At 47.3% G+C, this 20,877-nt stretch overlaps 2 protein-coding genes across 4 annotated transcripts; both read left to right on the top strand.

The window, feature by feature from the left end:
* The first annotated feature begins 11 nt into the window (after positions 1-11).
* Positions 12-15,498, top strand: gyg1b (glycogenin 1b). Of its 2 annotated transcripts, XM_035530727.1 has the most exons (8): positions 12-114; positions 1,134-1,269; positions 4,282-4,456; positions 5,735-5,897; positions 12,935-13,061; positions 14,187-14,418; positions 14,664-14,815; positions 15,228-15,498. In XM_035530727.1, the coding sequence occupies exons 1-8, from the start codon at positions 108-110 to the stop codon at positions 15,235-15,237; spliced, it is 1,002 nt and encodes a 333-aa protein (XP_035386620.1). In that variant the 5' UTR covers positions 12-107; the 3' UTR covers positions 15,238-15,498. The 2 variants fall into 2 exon arrangements, with proteins under 2 accessions (XP_035386620.1, XP_035386621.1); XM_035530728.1 differs by having other exon boundaries at positions 13-114; positions 14,664-15,498.
* Positions 15,499-15,885: 387 nt separating this feature from the next.
* bdh1 (3-hydroxybutyrate dehydrogenase, type 1) lies at positions 15,886-20,642 on the top strand. 2 transcript variants are annotated; one of them, XM_027021908.2, is made up of 5 exons: positions 15,905-16,271; positions 16,640-16,750; positions 17,333-17,468; positions 18,481-18,633; positions 19,090-20,642. In XM_027021908.2, exons 1-5 carry the CDS (start codon positions 16,059-16,061, stop codon positions 19,554-19,556), a joined length of 1,080 nt encoding a protein of 359 aa, XP_026877709.1. In that variant the 5' UTR covers positions 15,905-16,058; the 3' UTR covers positions 19,557-20,642. The 2 variants fall into 2 exon arrangements, with proteins under 2 accessions (XP_026877711.1, XP_026877709.1); XM_027021910.2 differs by lacking the exon at positions 18,481-18,633 and having other exon boundaries at positions 15,886-16,271.
* Positions 20,643-20,877: the final 235 nt, after the last annotated feature.

Genomic DNA, 20,877 nt, shown 5'->3' with positions numbered 1-20,877 from the left:
AGCGTGCCCATCGCGCCAGTCCGTGTTGGTATAAATGCAATACTGGACTTTCGGCTAAGTCTCTTCGAAAGGTCCGAGCTGTAAACTGGCTTTGCCTTCCCGCAAGCATGACAGGTACGTGGGAAGTGCAGTCCGCGCGCGTTGTTTCTAACTGCTGCTCTGCTTTTACACTGTGGCTTGGAGAAACCCGCATTTTGTATATCTGCTGGTTTATTTGGTGATAAAGCACCAAACAGACGGTATTGTAAGAGTCCGTCACTTCACTTTCTGCTTCGCTGTCCATGTCAGGAGTTGTAGGCGACGCGGTAGTTCCAGCAGTGCGTTACTTGCTCTTCGCTTTCGTGTCACGGGGTTAAACACAGCAACGGTCCGGGAAGCTGTGCGACCAGAAACGAGTCGGCGGCTCCACAGACGCGCTCGGTCCGGTACTGGGGGATTTATGCACGCTTGCACCTTCGCTGCAGGGATCGTCACGACTACGATGAAAAGTTAGCGGGGCAAATATTCGCGTTTAAGGCTTACTGTCAAAGCACGGAAGCGTGTGCGCGCGTCTGCGCTTCCACGATTATGTAACACGTGCGTCAAGGCGGATGCCTCAAAAAGCTGCTGTTTTACGGCTGTGCACATCTCTGGTCTGTACACAACTCCACAGTTGCGTTTACGTTTAGTTCTCAGTTTTAATATCCTATATATCATCACTATATATATATTTAAAAATCTGATAGGTCAGAAGACGGAAACTGAACTATAATGTATCTGTTTAGTCTTTAAAATAAAGGCTTTTGGTCCTTCCTACTTCAGACTGGGAAGTTCAGTAGAATTTTTGGCCTAACGTAGCATAGGCAGGGTGCCACACCTGGTGTGTTGTAAATTATCCATACATTATGCCAATGGTAGCACGACGCCTGGCACATTGGTCAGTTCCATGTGACGGGATTCGGGGCCATGTTTAATTTTCAGTAGGTCTTGGTCTGTTTTTACATCAAATAAGGAAAAAACCTGAATGTCAATGAAGAATGTGGACTTGGTTTAGCGCACTGAAACCTTATCAGTCACTTAAATATAAATATCTTAATATGCAGTGGAAAGACTTATGTTTCTGTCTTTAAAGTTAATAACCTGTTTCTCTGCAGATCAGGCATTTGTTACCTTGGCGACCACCGACAGCTATGCCAAGGGAGTGATGGTGTTGGGGAAGTCCCTGAGAAACCATAACACATCCCGAAAGTTGGTGGCACTCATCGGACCACACGTGTCAGAAACGTCCAGGTACATCAGCTCTTGCATGGCAGCCTGTTCGATTGCAGTTTAGTTACTGATCAGAATTCGCACAAAGCATCAGAGAACTGATCCTGAATCAGGTTCTAATGTGAGACTTCCTCATTCACCTTTTAAATCAGGTGTGTCCAAGAACACTACACTGTACGTCACTGAACTCTAAACTGTGCAGTGCAGGTCAGAGAACCCTGGTATAGATCATGACCCACCTCTCAGTGTGTTTGAATTGGCAGATACTAACAGGCTGCAGTGTGCTATCATGGTCTGATATGTGACCTGGTGCAGAACATGCATCCAGATGGACTGTTCTTGGGATGTCGATGGGTCAGATTTCACTAGCTAGTGCAGAGCTGTAAAGAAATGCTGCAGTTATCCAAATTCAGACAGCTTTCCCGGAGAGCCAAATGGTGACTTTGAGATTAATTACAAAAGACTGCTGACTCACTAAACAATATTATACACCAAAGGGCACTGAATTACAAAAGTCAGCTAATGTGCACTAAGGTTTAGGTTCATAGTAGTCAATAGTGTCACAACCAGTGAGGGTGTTTGTTTTGTTATTATGCAGTAGCCTAGATTGTATTTTTTTTAATCCAGTCCTCTGGCCTGGGCTTTCCTAACCTCCTGCCAGTCCACGTTTGTTCTGTTGCAGTCCCCTCACCATCCCCGAGCCTGAGGTAATCAACGGTTTAGCCGTTTGGTGTGTATGTGTTGGCAGCCCAGATATTTCGAGCATCCGGACTGGGTGGGGTTTTCCAAGGACTGGCTTCACAGACCTCTGGCCTAAATGAACAGTGGGGAAAAAAAACCCTAGAATCTTGTGTTTGCCAGAATGTATGATGTACACATGCTTGGGTCAGGGCACGCGGGGCAGCTACTGCAACAGTCAGAGCAGTGCAGGGGTAGCAATGAACGGATGGCAGTTTAGGGCAAAGTACAATCAACTGTCCGCAGTGTGTGCTGTGTTATGGACATTTACAGTGCCCACAGTCAGTAGGTCTGTAGTCATGTGACCTTTGTCACATGTCACATGACTACAGACCTACTGTAGTTTTTTTCATTTAACTTCTCAGTAATGTTTTTCCTTTGAACAATAGGTGCTTAGCTGGATATGGTGTTGACATCAGTGCACAGTATTATGAATGGGATGTCCCTGGTCTAGCATGCCCGTCCTGCGTTCACATCAGTTTGCACAGGAGTTGTGTTTGATGTCACTGGTGTCTGGCGCTGAGCAAAAGTCCATCAATAGGATTCTAGCATCCGTGTGTCTACAGTAGCACATGAAACTTCATATTGATGATAATTTCCTCCACCTGTTTGGGCTGCGTGGAATCCCTGGGGTTCATCATTGCACTGATCTTAATGCAGTTTGCCACTGCACTGTTCTTAATGCACTGAGCTTACTGAGAGGACTGCACTCATGTGCTTCTGTTTGGAACTGGGTCAGTAATGGAGGATGTAAGGCTGTAGAGAACAATGCACATGGCCAAGCGTTGATTATGTTTGTGAACTGTGCTTTCTGGGTTACGTGCTGTGGGCATCTGCGTGCTACGTGCTGTGGGCATCTGCAGAAGCGTTGCCTTTTTGAAGCTTGTCTTAAACCTCAGATCACATATTTCTTAGGGCAAAAGCAGAGATGTCCTCGAGGGGTGGACGAGTCAGAGAAATGCGAGGTGGTTGTTTTTAGCTTGTGTTTTACTGTGTTCAATGGAGAAATGGCTCTGAAAGTGCAGTGATGTTCGCAGTGCAGTCCAGACCTGATCCCAAACCAGTCCAGATTTTTGCTCTGCTTCTACTGGTATTAGGACCGACGGCTGCCAATACAGCACAACACAGTAGCTCCCGCACTGGTCTAGACAGCAGGGAGATCGAAGGACTGCGCACTTCCCTTCGGACTCACCCTTGACGACAAACTCTGTAAACGGAATAATTAATCAGGCTCCCACTGGGTGTACGTTACCGTGCCGAGCTGATTCATGAAGTTTTCCTGCTTCCTCTCGGCTCCGTGGTGAAGTTCATTTCACTTCCACAGCAATAAAGAGAAGGACGTTGGCGTCAGTTCCGTCCCCGGCCCTGTTTGCACGTGCTCGTTCACACACTGAGCTTTTAGCTCTCGTCGGTCTAGCTGCGGAGCCAGGCTTCGTCTGTGCACTCTACGGGAGAGCAGGGACACCAGCAGTCTGGTTTTCCTTCGGACGAATGCATATTCCAGTCTAAATGAATCAGTCTTATTTATGAGAAGTGAATGGTTTACAATTTATGGTCAAGAATTATAGGTTGCTAAAGCAATGTTTTGACAAGATGAAACATTGTTTGATGAGTGTTTACCTTGCTACCACATCTGATCCCTTCCTCACACACAAGGAATCGGGAACACGCAGTGTAAACCATGTTTTCTTTGAAGAGAATGCTCGGTTCTTTTTAATCCTGTTTCTCTCCAAGCTTTAGTCACTAGCAAGTTACCAGTCATGGAGGGTGCACCAAGACACGTGAAGCCAAGCACTAACTGCCCTCATCAGCAAGCATGACCACACAGATGTCTGTGATTGGCTGATGCTGCTGTGATTGACAGCGGACAGTGTAATGTCATTCCTCCCACCCAGGAGTGGCAGATTTGCTCCCTTGAGCTCCCGGGCGTGGAAGGCTGTGGCGTTATCAGGGCTCACACCAGCCAGCCTGCAAAGATGGGGAATACACCTCTGTTATGCCACTCGAGCCCAAATGCTCAGTTCACCGGATTTATTTCCTCGCCTTTTGAAGAAATGTATTGTCAAGCACTCACAAATACTTATGTAATATATTTGCAGGATGAAATATTTTGGAGTACTTGTGTTATTCATGTGTAAAGACAGGTCAGTCTGTTTCCACACTTCTCTCTTCCTGTGTGGGTGTCTGTACATGAAATCCAGGATCCCTGGTTCTCCTTGCTAATACAAAGCAGGACGCTGGCAGCAGTAGTAGTTTCGTCTGAGTCTGTCTGAGGACACCTCTCCTTTCCTGTAGGGCTGTCCTTCATAAGCTCTATGACGAGGTCAGGTTGGTGGACGTGCTGGACAGTGGAGACACAGCCCACCTTGCACTGATGAAGCGTCCGGACCTGGGGGTGACCTTCACCAAGCTGCACTGCTGGAGCCTCACACACTACTCCAAGTGTGTGTTCATGGACGCAGACACTCTGGTGAGAGACAGGGGTCTGAGCCTGCTTTCACAGTGGGTCTCAGATTTCCATCAGGTCTTCCTGAGCTAACACTTACACTCTCGTGGAGGGATATTTCAGTATTTTTCAGTCTAATGTCAAACTACTGCATCCGGAGAGCTTGACTGAATACTACAAATAGGATTTTCAATGTGTGCAGAAAGCCTGTGAACTCCACATCCACTTGTAATAAAATCATGAGAGGCAGCGTCCTGAACAAGTTCCCTAAGGTTCCATTTTAATTGTATTGTGAAACAACGATCAAATAAACAAATTTTAGATGGCCAAGTTTGGTTTGGTATCAGGTGCGAAGGGAGTAGACGTGCCCTGCTAGTAGCTCTCCAGCGCTGGAGTTACGTTTGTCAGTGTTTCAGATCCAATCAGCAAACAGGTTCGCTAGAAAAAGAGGCGTGGGCTTCAACTGACCAATCACGAGCCCAGCCAAAGCCCGGACCGCAGAGCACTGCAGCCTATCCGGCCCATTTACTGAGTTTAATGTTAAATAACGGTACCATCACAATGCCAAATGATCGACACTTTATATTGACATTTCGGAATGAGCTCTGACGGGAGTGTCTCCAGTCCTGAAAATGTAACCTCCCTCCAGAGTTTACTTCCAGCCCTGGATTAACACGTCGGGTCCAGTTTTTCTCAGTATTAGGGGCAGGTGTGTTGGATTAGGGTTGGACGTTACCCCTGCTGGGTGACAGATTTCCAGGACTGGACCCCGTGTAATATTTAATTCTGATGTTAAGAACTCTGGAACACTGACGCAAGGCGCGAGACCCTGATCCACGGGGCTTGATGATTCCTCCATCAGCTCTTTGTCAGGACATGCCAGAGATTCTTGTGCTGGGTTGTGTTCTTCACCGAGGCTGAGGAGATTCTTGTACTGAAGCGTGTTCTCTGGAAGTCAGCCAGGTTTTCTTCTGCTCTATATAATGAAAATATTTGCTGTGGAATGAACGGCTTTAAAACCAGGTGGCAACTCGGTGCTAAACTCCATATCAGGAGGTTTAACTCTGTGATCTGCCATGCAGGGAACCGCCATGCACTCTGACTGCCATCATGGACTTGGAAAATACTTTGAATGACATTTGTGTAATGCATATTACAATATTATAACAATATTCTTTTATAAAATAGACACAAAACATTACCACTACTGGGTAAAATTAGTAGCTACAGTTCTATTTATATAATTGTGTATTGTCCTGTCTCTGTGCTCTAATGTGAGGTGGTGTGATGCTGTGTGCTCAGGTGCTGGCCAATGTGGATGAGCTGTTTGACAGAGAGGAGCTCTCTGCAGCTCCAGACCCCGGCTGGCCCGACTGCTTCAACTCGGGAGTGTTTGTGTTCAGGCCCTCCGAAGACACCTACAGCAAACTGCTGCAATACTGCACGGAACATGGCAGCTTTGACGGCAAGTGATCCTGTCTGCTTGTGTGTCTGCGTGTGCAGGTGAAATAAACACCCTGCTGCCAGGGGACAGATCATTGTTCTCTCAGTAATCACAAAGCTAGGTCAGCAGTTGTGTGGTTGGTTTACATGCAATTCCATATGGGCGGATTACATTCAGTTCCATATGGGTAGATCACATTCAGTTCCATATGGGTGGAACACATTCAGTTCCGTATGCGTGGAACACATTCAGTTCCGTATGCGTGGAACACATTCAGTTCCGTATGGGTGGATCAAGGTCAGTTCCGTATGGGTGGATTACAATTCAGTTCCGTATGGGTGGATCACATTCAGTTCCGTATGGGTGGATCAAGGTCAGTTCCGTATGGGTGGATCACATTCAGTTCTGTATGGATGGATCACATTCAGTTCCAAATGGGTGGATTACATTCAAGAATGAATAAAACGATTGTCTTATATATTAATACTTTGCTGCTCAGGACAAACTTTAGGCTTTATTCTGAGACTTCCAAGTGTCCCAGATTTTGTACTGGTGCCACTTGTATAAAAGCACTCTGTGCCAGTGGCACTGGGCTTGACTATGGGTCTGTTATGGTTGTGACATTCTGTAGTGAACATGCACCACTCCTGGCATTACGTTTGCAACGTGGAACAGACCAGGTCTCTCTCGTACAGCCCCTGAGCTGTGTTACTCAGCGAAGGCTCATCGTTTGCGTTGTGGGCATGTGCGTGCGTGTACGTGTAACTTTCTCAAGATTTGATTTCAGACCAACTCTGCAGGATCCACGGTCCAAGCCCTAGGTGTGAAGCCCCCGCTTTTGACACCGCACGGCACACTGGTCCAATTCTTTTGTTATTTATGTTCTCCGCCTTTGACTTGCACTTCAATTTCTAACAACAGTTGATCACACGGCTTGTACGGCTGTTGTACTTTTCGGGCCGTTAAAGCAGACCGGCTGGTTCTGGCATAACGAGCTGGGTGTGCTGTACCGAGAGGACGTTTATCCACCAGACTCTTCCCACCCACTCCTGTGGAAAACCTCCGCGGCAGAGAACATCACGCTCTGTCCTTCTTTTCAGAAGAAGGCAGGTGAAATGACCCCACCCCATTCCCATCTGGCCCAGTGATCACCTAAAACTGTGTTTCTAAAGCCGTGTTTCTGTCCCTGAGGGCGTGACACAGTCCTCTCTGCACACAGGGAACTTGGCACGGGGACGTCCGCACACAAAAAGCCCTTTCAGGGAAGTGACTCGCTCTCTGGCTTTTCAGAGCGGAGGGGCTTTTTAAATGTGGTCACCCCATTAAGGAGGAACTCTGTTTCAGGCGGTTACTTTAAAGAAAGCTGCTGGTGCCAGGAGAGAGCCAAACGTGTGTGCTTTCCAGTCGACCGAGCTGTTAGAAGGTTTTCATGTATCCTGTCATCTGTAATCAGTCCCAAGGCGCAGCGACTCAGAGAATAACCGTCAGCACGACTAATGGCGATTTAGTTCATTACTCCCGAGCAGGAGCTTTCAGCACGATAAGACAACGGATCCGTTCTCGTACTTATAAGGCCGTGAGCTTGAATGGGTTCTTCCAGGAGTCCGTCGGTTTACTGCCGACTGCGAGGCTGCACGGAGGGAGTCGGAATGCTGGGAAGGAAATGCGTCTTGCTTGCATCCCGACACCTGCTCCGTGATATCATTCCCATGTGGTCTGGGATTAAGCTTAATGGTGTCTGTCGCTGTTGTAAGTGAATGCTACAGCAGTCCAGATCGTTGTTAGCTGGGATCACGGAGGAATTTTGTTTGCCGTGTTTGGGCCCTGGATGCAGTAGGGACATGTCCTGTAAAGTATCCCGTAACATATCCTGTTCCCATGAAATCAGACAAAACGGTCTGATGGCATGTGATCTGTGACAGACAGATCCTGCTAAAAATAAACTGTGTGTGTCTGTGTGTGTGCGCGCTGCTGTCTGGAAAAAACTTTTAATTCGATGGATTCACCAGAGCCACAGAGGTCACATGACTACAGACCTACTGACTGTGGGCACTGTAAATGTCCATAACACAGCACACACTGCGGACAGTTGATTGTACTTTGCCCTAAACTTCCATCCGTTCATTGCTACCCCTACACTGCTCTGACTTGCAGTAGCTGCCCCGCGTGCCCTGACCCAAGCATGTGTACATCATACATTCTGGCAAACACAAGTTTTTTCATTCCTACTCCCTGCAGGAGAAGGAGCGGGGCATCTGTCCATCTGCCCTCCCTGCACCCCCGACTGGCGCCCACAACGCCATGATGCAGTGCCAGGGTACACTGGCAGGTGGCGAGGTGCATTCTTACCGGTTACTGCTCGTGGGGGGCAGACTGCTGATGGCATGCCTGTTATAAACCATGACTGACACACTGGGGAACTGCAGGTGTTACTAATTTGCTTAGCGATGGATATGCACTGCTACAGTCCTGTTAAATATGTATTCCTCTTAATTATGCTTGTTTGCCAGTCTAATGTGATCTATTCTCTAGGTAGATGAAGGTCTTTACTCCAGCTTGGAGTTGAAACCTTGTGCAAGTGAACTGTGTACACTTGAAATGTGGTACACTTGAATGAGAGCACTTGGTCTTGAATGAGTGCACTTGGCCTTTAAGAATGCACTTGGGTTCGTAGCTACAGACATTGAGGTCTCCTAGTGCCAATTATGGCCCTGTTGACCTTTTAGTTGCATTTTTTCTTTGTGTACATGTCTAAATGCGGATGTGTTTGTGTGCTTGTATATGTGCGCAACTGCACGTGCGTACCCGTGTCTATGCACGTGCGTGTATTTGTGCCTTTCACTGAATGCACTGCAGAGGTCGAACATCAGCCTCACCTCTTTGAAGTGCATGTGGACTTGTATGCAGCCCTTTTTAGGTGTGGGACCGATGTCTCCATTTTTGAATGATTCCAGTAAGGTACTTCCAAACAGACCGACAGACTAGCCCTGTGGCATAATTTCGCTGTAGTTGTGGGAGTTCCAACATGGCCAGTCGTGGGTGAAAGTTAGTGAGGACTAAAGGACTAATGAGGAATAGTGGGAAACATTAAACCAATGGACAATCAAGAAAATACAACTAAAACAGCGCAGATACACTTTTGTCTCTGATATCATAACAGAATCATCCAAAATCTGTGTTCGCTTATATAAATGTCCATCATTCTGCAGTAATAATATCCAGAATATCAGACTGGCAGTATGTACCTTCCTGTAACTTCCTGTAAACTGAGGAAGTAAGGTTACACCCATCAGTGCACAAACAAGAACTCCGTTGTTTTGTGATTAATCGTAAAATCCGCGGGCACGGCGACACTCTGGTAAAAGCTGTAAATGACATTTCAAATACTGATTCAGGCAAAATATCAGCACTGGCGTTACTTGGCCTTAGTGGTGGGTTTGTGACTGTGGACTCATGAAAATGGGGTAGGGCTGTGTGAAACTGTTCTCAGCTTGCTTAAACCCTGGCTGGAAGCTATTTTGTCACTGTGGCCATTACAGCAAATGGCCTTGACATGTGGGGTCTCCCAGGGATCAATTTTTGTGCCCCTCTCCCATTAGGCACCCTGCAAGATCACAAAACCATCTATCAGATCAACACAACAGGGTTGCCTAGCAACTATTGTCACATAGATCCCCCACGTACATGCATAAAGCATATTGGCGTCTCAAGGAGTTAGCAAGAACCAAATCACACTTATCTCCAAAATCTTGCCAATGTTAAGATTCCGTTTCCAGAGAAGACCCAGACACATCCCTGCCTTTGTGTCCAGCTGGCCAGTGCGCTGTGCTGATCTCCTGACCAACCTGCCCCTGATGACCACTGGACAGCTGCAGCTGCCGCGACAACGATAAGGTGGGAAAAGCGAAGTGAGATTACCCCAATTCTCAGGTCGCGGCGCTGGCTTCCAGTCTGATACAGGATTGGTTTCAAAGTGTTACTACTTGTTTGTAGATCATTAAATGATTCGGGACCCAAATACCTCTATGAACTCCTAGCACCTTATAGGCCTCTTGGATTAATGAGGACTGCACAATGACTAGGGCCCAGAATTAGAATTCATTATAGTTATTTTTTATTTCTCTTCATTACTTTTACCTTACCTTTACCATTCCCTCCATCTTATTTTATATGACTGTTTTAATTTTCTATTCTTCTAAGCTTTAGCTACTCGGATATTCGTCTTTGTGCAACACAAATGAACATGCCCTGAATTGGCCTGGTTTGGCCTGGCTTGGCTTGGACTGGTTTGGCCTGGCTTGGTCTGCCTTGGCTTGGCTTGGCTTGGCTTGGTTTGGCCTGGCTTGGCCGGGCTCAGTTACGCAAGCCCGAGTTGACGGGTGGGCAGAACTACACGCGCGCACCCAGCAACTCCCTTCCTGCCTGCCAAGCTTGTGGTGAGTTGAATGAAGGCTTTCTCAACATGACCTTTGCTTGAAACAATGGGTTTGGGGACCATGGTAACCAAGGCCATCTGGTGGTGCAGCCAGTAACGTATCTAGTAGTCCAAGCAGATTAGCATTAGATTTAGCAGCGGATTTGATTACTTTTGGCACATGCAAGACCACACCCACATATGAAAAACAAAAACCACATAAAAAATACCACCAACCATATTGCACAACGGCACAGTATTGCTCATGTTTCACACACACCACAGAGTCACACTGTTTGCTTGTCCAGAATGCAGCAGCGCGACTGGTCTTCAATCTTAAGAAGTTCACACGTTACTCCACTGCTGCGCTCCCTGCATTGGCTCCCTGTAGCTGCACGCATCAGATTTAAAACCTTGATGCTTGCCTACAAAGCCAAAAATGGACCAGCCCCTTCATACCTGAGGTCAAAGGTCAAAGCCGGATCTGTATCTCGAGTACTTCGAACCTCAAGTACGGCTCGGCTTGAAATACCTTGCTTCAGGTCTCATGGACGATAAGCATCAAGACTATTTTCTGTTCTGGCTCAAAGATGGTGGAATGAACTCCCGCTTGCTGTCTGGACAGCAGAGTCCCGTGCAGTCTTCAAACGCAGACTGAAGAATCATCTATTTGCAGAATATTTAAAGGACAAATTAGTCCTTATTGTCCATATTGACTGACTAAATTAATACTTATTGTAGGTTACTGATTCTGTTGTTTAACAAACTCTAGCACTTATTGTTTATAGCACTTATCATTGTTTAAGATAGACCTATTTTGCACTTCTAGGTATCAGCATTCATCCCTGTATTCTACACTATTCTAGTTCATTGGTATGTTTAATTCTAACCTACTGTACTGTACTTGGATATATTCTATGAGTAAACGACAAAGCACTTTTGTAAATCGATCTGGATAAGAGCGTCTGCTAAATTCCGTAAATGTAAATGTTTGCGAGGCCTGATTATTTACAATCGTAATGAAATTGGCACAAAGCAGCGTTTGAATCGGATGGTAGAGACAGGGGTGCTACACCTTATACTTTCTGCCTTCGGGGCGGATACTGAGGACAAAGGACAAGTTGGGTCTCACACCATTTATTTATTTATTCAGAGATAGATTGGAGGGATGTCGGCTCCTTTCTCCCCTATAATCTTCGCGGCACTCTTAAGTATTAAGGGAGGCAAACTGAGATTTTAACTGTAATGAAAGACCATATCATCCTGTATCCTGTGTCCAATAACTGACCAAGCTCTCTAAAGCTTCCTGATAAAACAGAAACATGTTTCTGACCAATCCCCTACAGCCATACGTTTCTGACCAATCCTGTACACCCATATGTTTCTGACCAATAGTCTGGAACATACATTTATCTGGAAACACATGTTGGGAATCTATCATCAGTATGGACACGTAGGAATATGTAAGAACACAGCCGATCAGTAGGAAAGACCCTGGGATCAATTACAAACTGCTGGGATTTTTATTTATTTATTTTGTTTTGGTTTGTTTGTTTTTGTTTTTTTGGTCACATATAAAATGAGTTGATTTGGTGTCAGACCTCTGGACAAAGTTTGCTATTTCAGAAAGATGATCTAATGTGCCAGAATCTTCGTACAGAGGCCTTCAAACGACCTCGCCATCAGAGAACTTCACGCGTTCACCCAAATACAGAGTAAGAAGAATGGGGAAATCTGTCCCCTGCTGACTGATTTAGGGTCAGAGAAGGTCAGGGTCAGGCCGCCTCATCTTTACATGCTGGGTGACTAGTCAACAAAGAATCATACCAATCAATAATTCCAGGGCAGACGTGCAGTTTCTCCATTAATAGGCTAATGGCTGTTAGACGCAGAGCTAAAATCAATTGAAAGTGAATGTGCATTAACTTTGGCGTCTTCTTGGTGCTTCAGAATAAGATGGGTGATGGTTTCAATAGCGTCTTCAGTGCCTCACCCCTCGCTCTAAAAGAACTGAAGTGGATTTAGCCATGACTTTTCCCAGCTTTGAGTATGGATACCATGTATTTTTCTAAACACTTCATTGCAACAAGTCCAAAATCATTAGTGGCACCTGGACAAGATTTCGTCAGAATTAGGGTAATGACGGTATGCACGTCTGATGACTGTTGGAAACACAGAGCTGGGGTGAAGTCCCCTGCACAGTACTTCAGTACTAAAGCAGAGATCCCATCTGGCACCAGGAACATTTGGGTGCACACCTGATGGTGCGCATCCTGTGTCTGTCTGTCTGTGGGTGTGTGTGTAAGAGCCCAAGCTGGTTTTGAAGGGTGTTACAGGTGAGTCGTGCCCCACCTGTTGTAACAGGTGCGCCAGGCACTGTGCTGGCCTTGAACCAAGAACTGTCAGCTCCCTCACCCCTGTAAACACACCGTCAGACGAGGCCGTTTCTGTAGACCAGCGGAGCGCTGCGAAGTCATGGGCAAAATTGCGACAGCAAACGAACGGGTTTGGGCTGTGACCGAAGGGAGCCGTCTCCTTTTGACACTCAGCACACATATTTAGTTTTAACAGCGAGGGCTCGTTATCTCTCACGACGGCAGGAATGAGGGCCCGAGTTGTTGAGCCACTTCTATCTGCTCTGCAGGAGGGGATCAGGGAGTGCTCAACAGCTTCTTCCGTGGCTGGGCAACAGAAGACATCGGAAAACACCTCCCTTTTATCTACAACATGAGCAGCATAGCGCTCTACACGTACCTTCCTGCGTTTAAACAGTAAGTAGCGCACCGTGCCTTTAGGTTCACAACTAAAACCCCAGCCAGGAATAAATGGTGGGATGTTGTTTGTTTGTTTTATTTCCTCAGTACTTGTGTGGGTTTACTGTCTGTACACTGCAGTCTGGTGCAGCTGTGCTTACCGTGTGCTTTCAGCAGTCCCTCACTGGAACTTTCAACAGCATGAAGAAAGCCTCATTTCTCACACGCTTCATGTTGCTGTCGCTACCACAGAGGTGCCCACAGGACGCGGCTCTCAGCGAAGTAACAGGATACGTGGGTCACATGCACGTTGCCCCATGACACTGTGGCGTCATCGTGTGGGCTGCACACACACGCGTACACGTGCACGCGCACACACACACACACGTGCAGGCACACACACAGGGTGGGAGACACCATTCAGGGCTTGAATGTCTAGTGCATAGCCTTGACTCCGCCAGACTAAAATAGAGATGGTTATTTCGGGACCTCAGCTCACTCGTCGTGTGTTGAGCACAGGTATGGTATGGCCACATCACACAGCAAGACCCTTGCTCGGCCCCGGAGAGATGATTACGGGCTTACGCTAAAGTCCGTTTCCAAAACAGAATCATTATCCTGTTCTCTCCAGGGCCTCTCAGGTCAAACATGGATTAGAACGTCCACAACACACGTCACCACTGTTCTTACATGACGATGGTTCCAGCTTTAGACCTCTGTAGTCAACACTTTGAAACTGTGTCCTGGAGTTTGACTCTGTGTCTGTATGTGTTGGCCACAAATTAATTAACGATCTTTCAAAAGAACTTCCAGCATGTAGCAGATGGCAGCCTGATGAACAGATGTGCGCCCTGTGCGTCATTAATGTGGTTGAGAAGAGAGGTCAAGCCGTTGGGCTACACCTTTTCCCACCATGGCCTGGACAAATGAAAAGACAGCTATAGACTCAGTCCTGCCCACTTTAGCATGCGTGTTCAGTGCAAGAGACTTTCTTCTTGCATGCGGTGTGTGTGTGTGTGTGTGTGTGTGTGTGTGTGTGTGTGTGTGTGTGTGTGTGTGTGTGTGTGTGTGTGTGTGTGGCTGATCAGAAGGAGAAGTCTCCTTCATGTAGAAGTGAGCACCCTGGTCATGTCTTCCTCACAGGTATGGTTCAAATGCCAAGGTGGTGCACTTCCTGGGGAAGACCAAACCCTGGAGCTACACGTACGACCCCAAGAAGAGGGCGCTGAAGGGCAGCGTGGAGGAGGCCTCCTCCCACCCCAGTTTCCTCCTGGAGTGGTGGAGCATCTACAGCAGCTGTGTGGTGCCAATGCTGCACCACGAGCACGGAGACCAGCCCTTCTACTCCGGCTGCGCCGGCAGCTCCGGCTGCGATGTGAGCGGATGAACCACTAGGGGTCACACTTTCAAACCGACGTGTTTTGTATTGGTTTCATGCAATCCAAGCATGCGGTTTTCAGCCTTGGTGTTACTGGGGGTGGGGGTGGGGGGGGGGGGGGATTGATGATAAATCCCAGAGTCTGTGAGTGAGTGTAACACTACACACCACACATATGGCTGCCGGTTGTCTTGTCCTGCCCTGGCCTGCTGTTGATGTTGCACTGCTCTGTCCCCCACCAGGAGGAGACGCTGCCGCCGCTCGTCCCGGCTGCTCTCCCTGCGCCTCCGCTCTCCTCGGCAGAGCGAAAACAGCGCTGGGAGCAAGGCCAGGCCGACTACATGGGAATAGACGCTTTTGCCAACATCGAAAAAAAGCTCACCGCTTTCCTTAAGTAAGGACTGGAGGGAGTGCTGAAGGTGTTATGGGGGTTTACAGAGTGAGAGGTTTGAAGCGTGCGCAGAAATAATCGCTGCATTGAGGTTGTGAGTGAGTTTCCCTTTAGCTATGCAAAACTGTCACTGCACAGTGTAACAAACACCCCACCCCAAACTCTCAGATTGTTCATACGCTGTCAAACTGGCCTTCACTATGAACCAACACTCCTTACCAAAAAAAAAAAAAATGTAATAAAATAAGCAACAGGGCTCGCGCCGTGCTGCGTGCCCCGTCATGCTGTGGCAGCACACAGGAAGCATGCTTTTTAAATAAATAAATAAATAAAAATGTTAACAACTTTTGCATTTTTTGGTTGTCTGCTTGCCAGGTTTTGTTTTGTTTTTTCTGCTGAACCTATTCGTTTACAGGCGGTGGTAACTGCCCAGTGTGACTGGACGCACGTACAGTATTAGGAGACCTCATGTCTCGTGACAGCCAACGCCTGTCCCGTCTGCTCGCGCAGTGTGATAGTCTGAAGTGCACATTTACGTCCCCCTATCACCTTCTCATGCACGTGCCGTGTCTGTGGTGCCGCTCCGTGTTCACGCGACCAACAGGTGCCCTACGCTATTCTCATTTAACATCACTTTCTGTCTTACTTTTTTCACCTGTAAAATAAAGTTTGTTGAAATAATTAAACGTTGTGCTTCGTCTGTAACGTGAATTCACACAAATCCATTAGCCAGTGTAGTATATGGTGGGGCTACAAAAAAAAAACAAAAAAACGCACAACACGAGGAGGGTTTGCAAAGACTTACCCAAACGCCACAGTGTAAGTAAAGGAAGCACGAGCACAACAGCGCAAATAATGAAGGGTTCGCGCCTTCTTTAGGCGCGGTCTGCTACCCTGATCTTACAGTGCCTCTTAGTGGACATCTTAAAAGATGTAGTTTTGATATTTTATCATTGTATTGTTTTTTGTTGTTTGAGAATGTTCCTCATTTGTATTTAGATGTGTAAATGTAGATGTAAATAATTGCGCTTTGCAACCATGACACCTCAGACGTCCGCGGCGCCGGTGCAGCTTCTTAATGAAACGCACGACTGGTTATGCTATCCGATACCGTCGGGTTAACAAATATATCGCGCAGTTGTGTTACTTCTGCTTACTCGTCGAGGACTGGCAGCCTTCCCTATTCACGGCGCCGGTGAGGTCAGAGTTAAAGCCAGCCTCCGCAATCTGACAACGCGTTCGCAAGATGGCTTCGCTGCCAGTCGTTAGAGCGGCAGTACTCGTCGCTTTTTCAGGCTTTTTGACCCTAATTTTGGGTTTCGGGCTCCCGGTTGCCCTCAACTTCGTCACCCAAGCCTTCGGCCTCTCCGAAGCGAGCGGGACTGAGTGCATCGTGGCGGTATATGCAGTGTTTGTCGTGTATATAGCAATGCCTCGACTACCCCGCGGGTCTGTCAAGGTAGGTTTGCGCCTCTCTACCTCTGCATTCACACGGCAGAGACGCGCGTGTGAATGCACATCACATCAGATCGGGATTCGTGTTTCTAATTCCGCGCAGACCTCAGTGCGACGGTTCAAGAAAGTTGTCTATAGTTGTAGGATTTGCTTGTAGCCAGTAAAGTCCTCATTTAATTGCACTGTAAGATTTAAACAGAAGAACAACCTCTCCTGTACTTTCCGCCGCGCATGACTCCGGGACTGCTCACGTGCGGTTTCGGTCGGCGTCTAAGCCGCGACCCTTCAACCTCAACACCTCTCCGGTGTTCAGATGCATGGGAGGTGGTGCAGGCTCCTCAGGGGTCACACCGCCCACACGTCCCGTTGCAGGTGGAGGGAAAGGCGGTGTTCGTTACCGGATGTGACCGAGGGTTTGGGCACGCGTTGGCCAAGCACCTCCACCGGCTCGGCTTCACCGTGTTCGCAGGTTGTCTCTCCAAGGTAAAGTGTTATCCTGCAGTCGCACATCCGTTTTTTCTGGGGTTAAACGGTTATGTCTTCCCGTTGCATGTCTGAATTTAGGGAAGAAGTGTGGGGTAGTAGGTGAAAATGATTTAACAAACCCTTACGCAAAATCCTTTCGTAAAACTGCTTTTTAACTGCTTTTTACACAGTGGCACAAACTTTCACTATAGATCTCTCAGGGAAAGTGGTATTGAAAAAAATACCTTTATAGCCAATAGGGTAGTGAATTATCCCAATAAACGTCGTCTTGAAGTCACTTGATCTCTTTTTTTTTTTTTTAAAGTCACTTCTCATACAGAGGCAGAGTCCTGTATATTTCAGTATTGGTTTATTTATTTATGTTTACTGTCCTAAGACCTTGATTCAAGTACTTAAAGTGTATGATAGTTAGCTGGTGAACTGAATCAGCACCGAGGACTCTTGGCAGTACAGGGGAGGGTCCAGATTACCAGGGTCAGAGCTGGACACATGCTGTTACTGCCCTGTGCGGGGTGGGGTTGAGCGCGCAGCAGGACGGCGGTGGTGAGTATGAGCGCACGCCCTTCCCTGTGCCCCCAGGTGGGTGAGGGGGCAGCGGAGCTGGAGAACATGCACTCGGACACGCTGAAGGTGGTGCAGCTGGACGTGTGCAGCGAGGACCAGGTCTCCCAAGCGGTGGAGTTCATCAGGGCTAACCTGGCCGACCCGGAGAAAGGTGAGCTTGCTCTCGTCCGCAGCCTCGTATGGGCGATACGGTTTCCTGACTGTTGAATTCATGGGCATGTGTCAGTATGGTTTATGGGTCACTGGGGTTGCTATGACGACACTTGGCAGTTGGTTTCACAAGCCATTGCACTTGACTGGATTGCAATAAGACTCGTTTCTTCTTCTCTGTCATGTTCTCTCTAAGCACTAGCCTATGTAAAAGCACACTATAAAGTGTTTCCCTGAGTATTAGTCATTGGAGTGTTAATCTGAGATGTTACATTCATGGCATTTAGCTGTTGCTTTTATCCAAAATGACTTGCATGTACAACTTGCGCAATTGAGGGTTAAGCGTCTTGCTCAGGGGCCCAACAGTGGTAACTTGGCAGTGGTGGGGCTTGAACTGGCAACCTTCCAATTATGAGTCAAGTACCTTCACCACTGTGTTGACCATTGCTGATCAACTCCAGAAAAACAAAGATGGTGTTTTCTCTCTGTCACCTCCTGGATAGATTCAATAGTATTCCCAAAACCTTCTCGGCTCTCTGCTCATGAGCTTGACTAGGTAAAATTGATTGAACAAACCTCTATCACACAGCCACTGTGTCACGTATTTAAAACCGCCTTAACCAACAACTGAGAAGTCATATAACGACAGTAATGTATAACTACATTTAACTGCTACTTCACATTAAGAAATATAATGAAATGAAGACTGTTTCCTATCTAACACTTTAAAAGGTCCTGTTTTTATTTAGCATGCTACATTTGTATCCTACGTTTGCTGTTTTTCTTTTCTTGGTGGAGAAGGACGTCTGTGCACACGTGTGTGTGTGTGTGTGTATATATAAACCTGTACGGTTACAAGCTCTCGGTACTGTGTTGTCCGTGTAGTGGGATCGCTTGTAAATAGAGGTAGCGTGGAGGTCTGGAGTGGACCACTGGAGGCAGTGGAGGCTATATGTGGTGTGAGCCATGTCGGCTGGCTGACTGGTCCTCGCTGATGTCACTTCCTCGGGCAGGTCTGTGGGCTGTGGTGAACAACGCCGGGGTGTCTACATTTGGGGAGGTGGAGTTCACAAGCATGGACACCTACAAGCAGGTGTCTGAGGTCAACCTGTGGGGCACCATCCGAGTAACCAAATCCCTCCTCCCTCTCATCCGCAGAGCTGAAGGTGAGGGGCGCTGACTGCAGACCACCCTGGGGCTTTACAGAAGCCTCAGAGCTGATGTTTTCATTAGTGTCAGATTAGCCCTTTGTGATGGTTTTGCTTTGTCAGTCTTTTCCTCCGAAGCAGAAGGATGTTTGTCAGAGTATGTTAACTAAGCCCATGGACAGCGACGTCATCCTTTAGGTTTGCAGACTAATCTAAGTAAACCCCTGCTAGAGCAACCATTACAGTGCACCTTCACTTTGCAGCTTGTACATTTGAACGATTGGCCATCCCTGTTCAGATGTCTGGATGCTGATCTCAGCCCATAACGAACCGTGTATGGCATTTACAGTCTTAGATACTCGTATCCATAGCGACGTGTGTACATCTATCAGTAGGAGAGTGTGTACTTCGTGACCCGGGTGTTGGCACCCTGCTTTGGCTATGGGAGCACATGTTGTGTCCGCTGTGTTTCAGGGCGTGTAGTGAACATAGCCAGCATGTACGGAAGAATGGGGAATGCCTTGCGTTCTCCTTACTGCATCTCCAAGTTCGGCGTGGAGGCCTTCTCCGATTGTCTCCGGTACGAGATGAAGAACTGGGGTGTTAAGGTGTCCGTCATCGAGCCGGGGAACTTCATCGTGGCCACGGGCATCATGACGCGCGACACCGTGGCCACCACGGCGGAGAAACTGTGGAAGGAAGCGCCCCCTGGTGTGCAGGAGGACTACGGCAAGGCGCACTTTGAGCAGCACATGGCTCTGATGCGCTCCTACTGCAACAGCGGCCAGCGTGACATCACACCCGTCCTGGAGGACATCACGGACGCCCTCACGTCCAAGCGGCCATACACGCGCTACAACCCCACGGAGCCCCATTGGTGGATTCGGATGCAGGTCATGACCCATCTCCCAGCTGCTCTCTCTGATAGGCTATATTTCTGATAAGGTAGCCGCCCTCCTCCTCCCACCGGGGCATGAACAGTTCATCGTGTCAGTCTTCGCCACAATTTCGCTTTCCGTGCTTAAGATGCCGCAATAATTGGCGTATTTCTGCCATCGTTCGGTGCACTGACATCAAATAATTCCCCGTCATAAACGCTGTTTCAAAGGCAGTGGACACTAATAAACCACAGCAGAGTCTGGTGTGTGCTGCAGTGTTAGCGCGCCGACCAGTTTAACGTTCCTACTGTACGCAACATGACATCCCACAGATGGCACCTACTGGTCTCCTCTTCTAGTGCAGTGCAGAGTCACTGTGTGCTGGAACGTGCGCAGTCTTAGCCAGTATCAGTTAGTAAACTCACCTCTGTTATTAGTTAAATTGATCATAATTATCATTTCTTTTTATTGTACATTCTTTATTCTAATCACTTCAGCAAGACTGCACATTCTTTTTTAAAAAAAAAAATCATGTTTAAGCCCAAAGTCAGAGTTTCACACCTAATTATCAGGCTGATAAAAGCTGTACTCTGTTTATACGTGCTCATAACATTCACTGCAGATCAGAAGTTCGGAATCAATATGAACATAACACTACACACAACACCGCACAAAATAAAAGGGTTTTAAATCATTTGAATGAGTTTTACTCACATTTTCTTTCCTAAAAATCTTCCATCTGCACTGACAGGCCGACACCTTCAGGGTACCCTCGGTGAAGTTTCAGCTGACGCGTTATGATTCTGTCACAATGCTTTTCCCACCAATTGCTCGTCTTCCCAGCAAGTAAGAGATCCAACGTCTGCATAGGTGTGTTGGCTGGTCTGTGCGTTTCTCTCCTGTCACATGCTGAGCTTTCAGTCACGTTTTAGTATTTGGGTAACAAATGGCTGTAAAGTGGATCAAAATGACCTCCATATTGCTTTTGGTGTAGATCCTTTTATAAATTCTTGTTATTTTTGACGTGTGCTTTTATTTTATTGCTTGCTTGGAAGGAGCCTCCTCACTTATATTTGGGATGAAAATAATGCAACTCCTCAAATTCTTAAGATTTGAACTTTTTCTCAATAAAAGTAGTTTGTGAAAATATTGAGTTCACTTTTTTAAATGCTGCGTACCTGGGAAGTTCGTCTCGTCTTCACTTGCACTCATCTTCCCGTCCTATAGAGGGCAGACTTGGGCCACTAAGAGCAGCCCTAGTCCTCCGATCTGGGCCACTGCAGGCACAAAATGTTACTTGGAATAAATATTTAATATATTTAATATCTTGTCTAAGATCATCCAGTTGATCGAGTTCTCCACTGGATTCTTACCAGTTGGCCAC

Source organism: Electrophorus electricus, chromosome 10 (genome assembly GCF_013358815.1).
Source record: "Electrophorus electricus isolate fEleEle1 chromosome 10, fEleEle1.pri, whole genome shotgun sequence".
Lineage (NCBI taxonomy): Eukaryota > Metazoa > Chordata > Actinopteri > Gymnotiformes > Gymnotidae > Electrophorus > Electrophorus electricus.
This window is presented reverse-complemented; position numbering and strand designations above follow the sequence as displayed.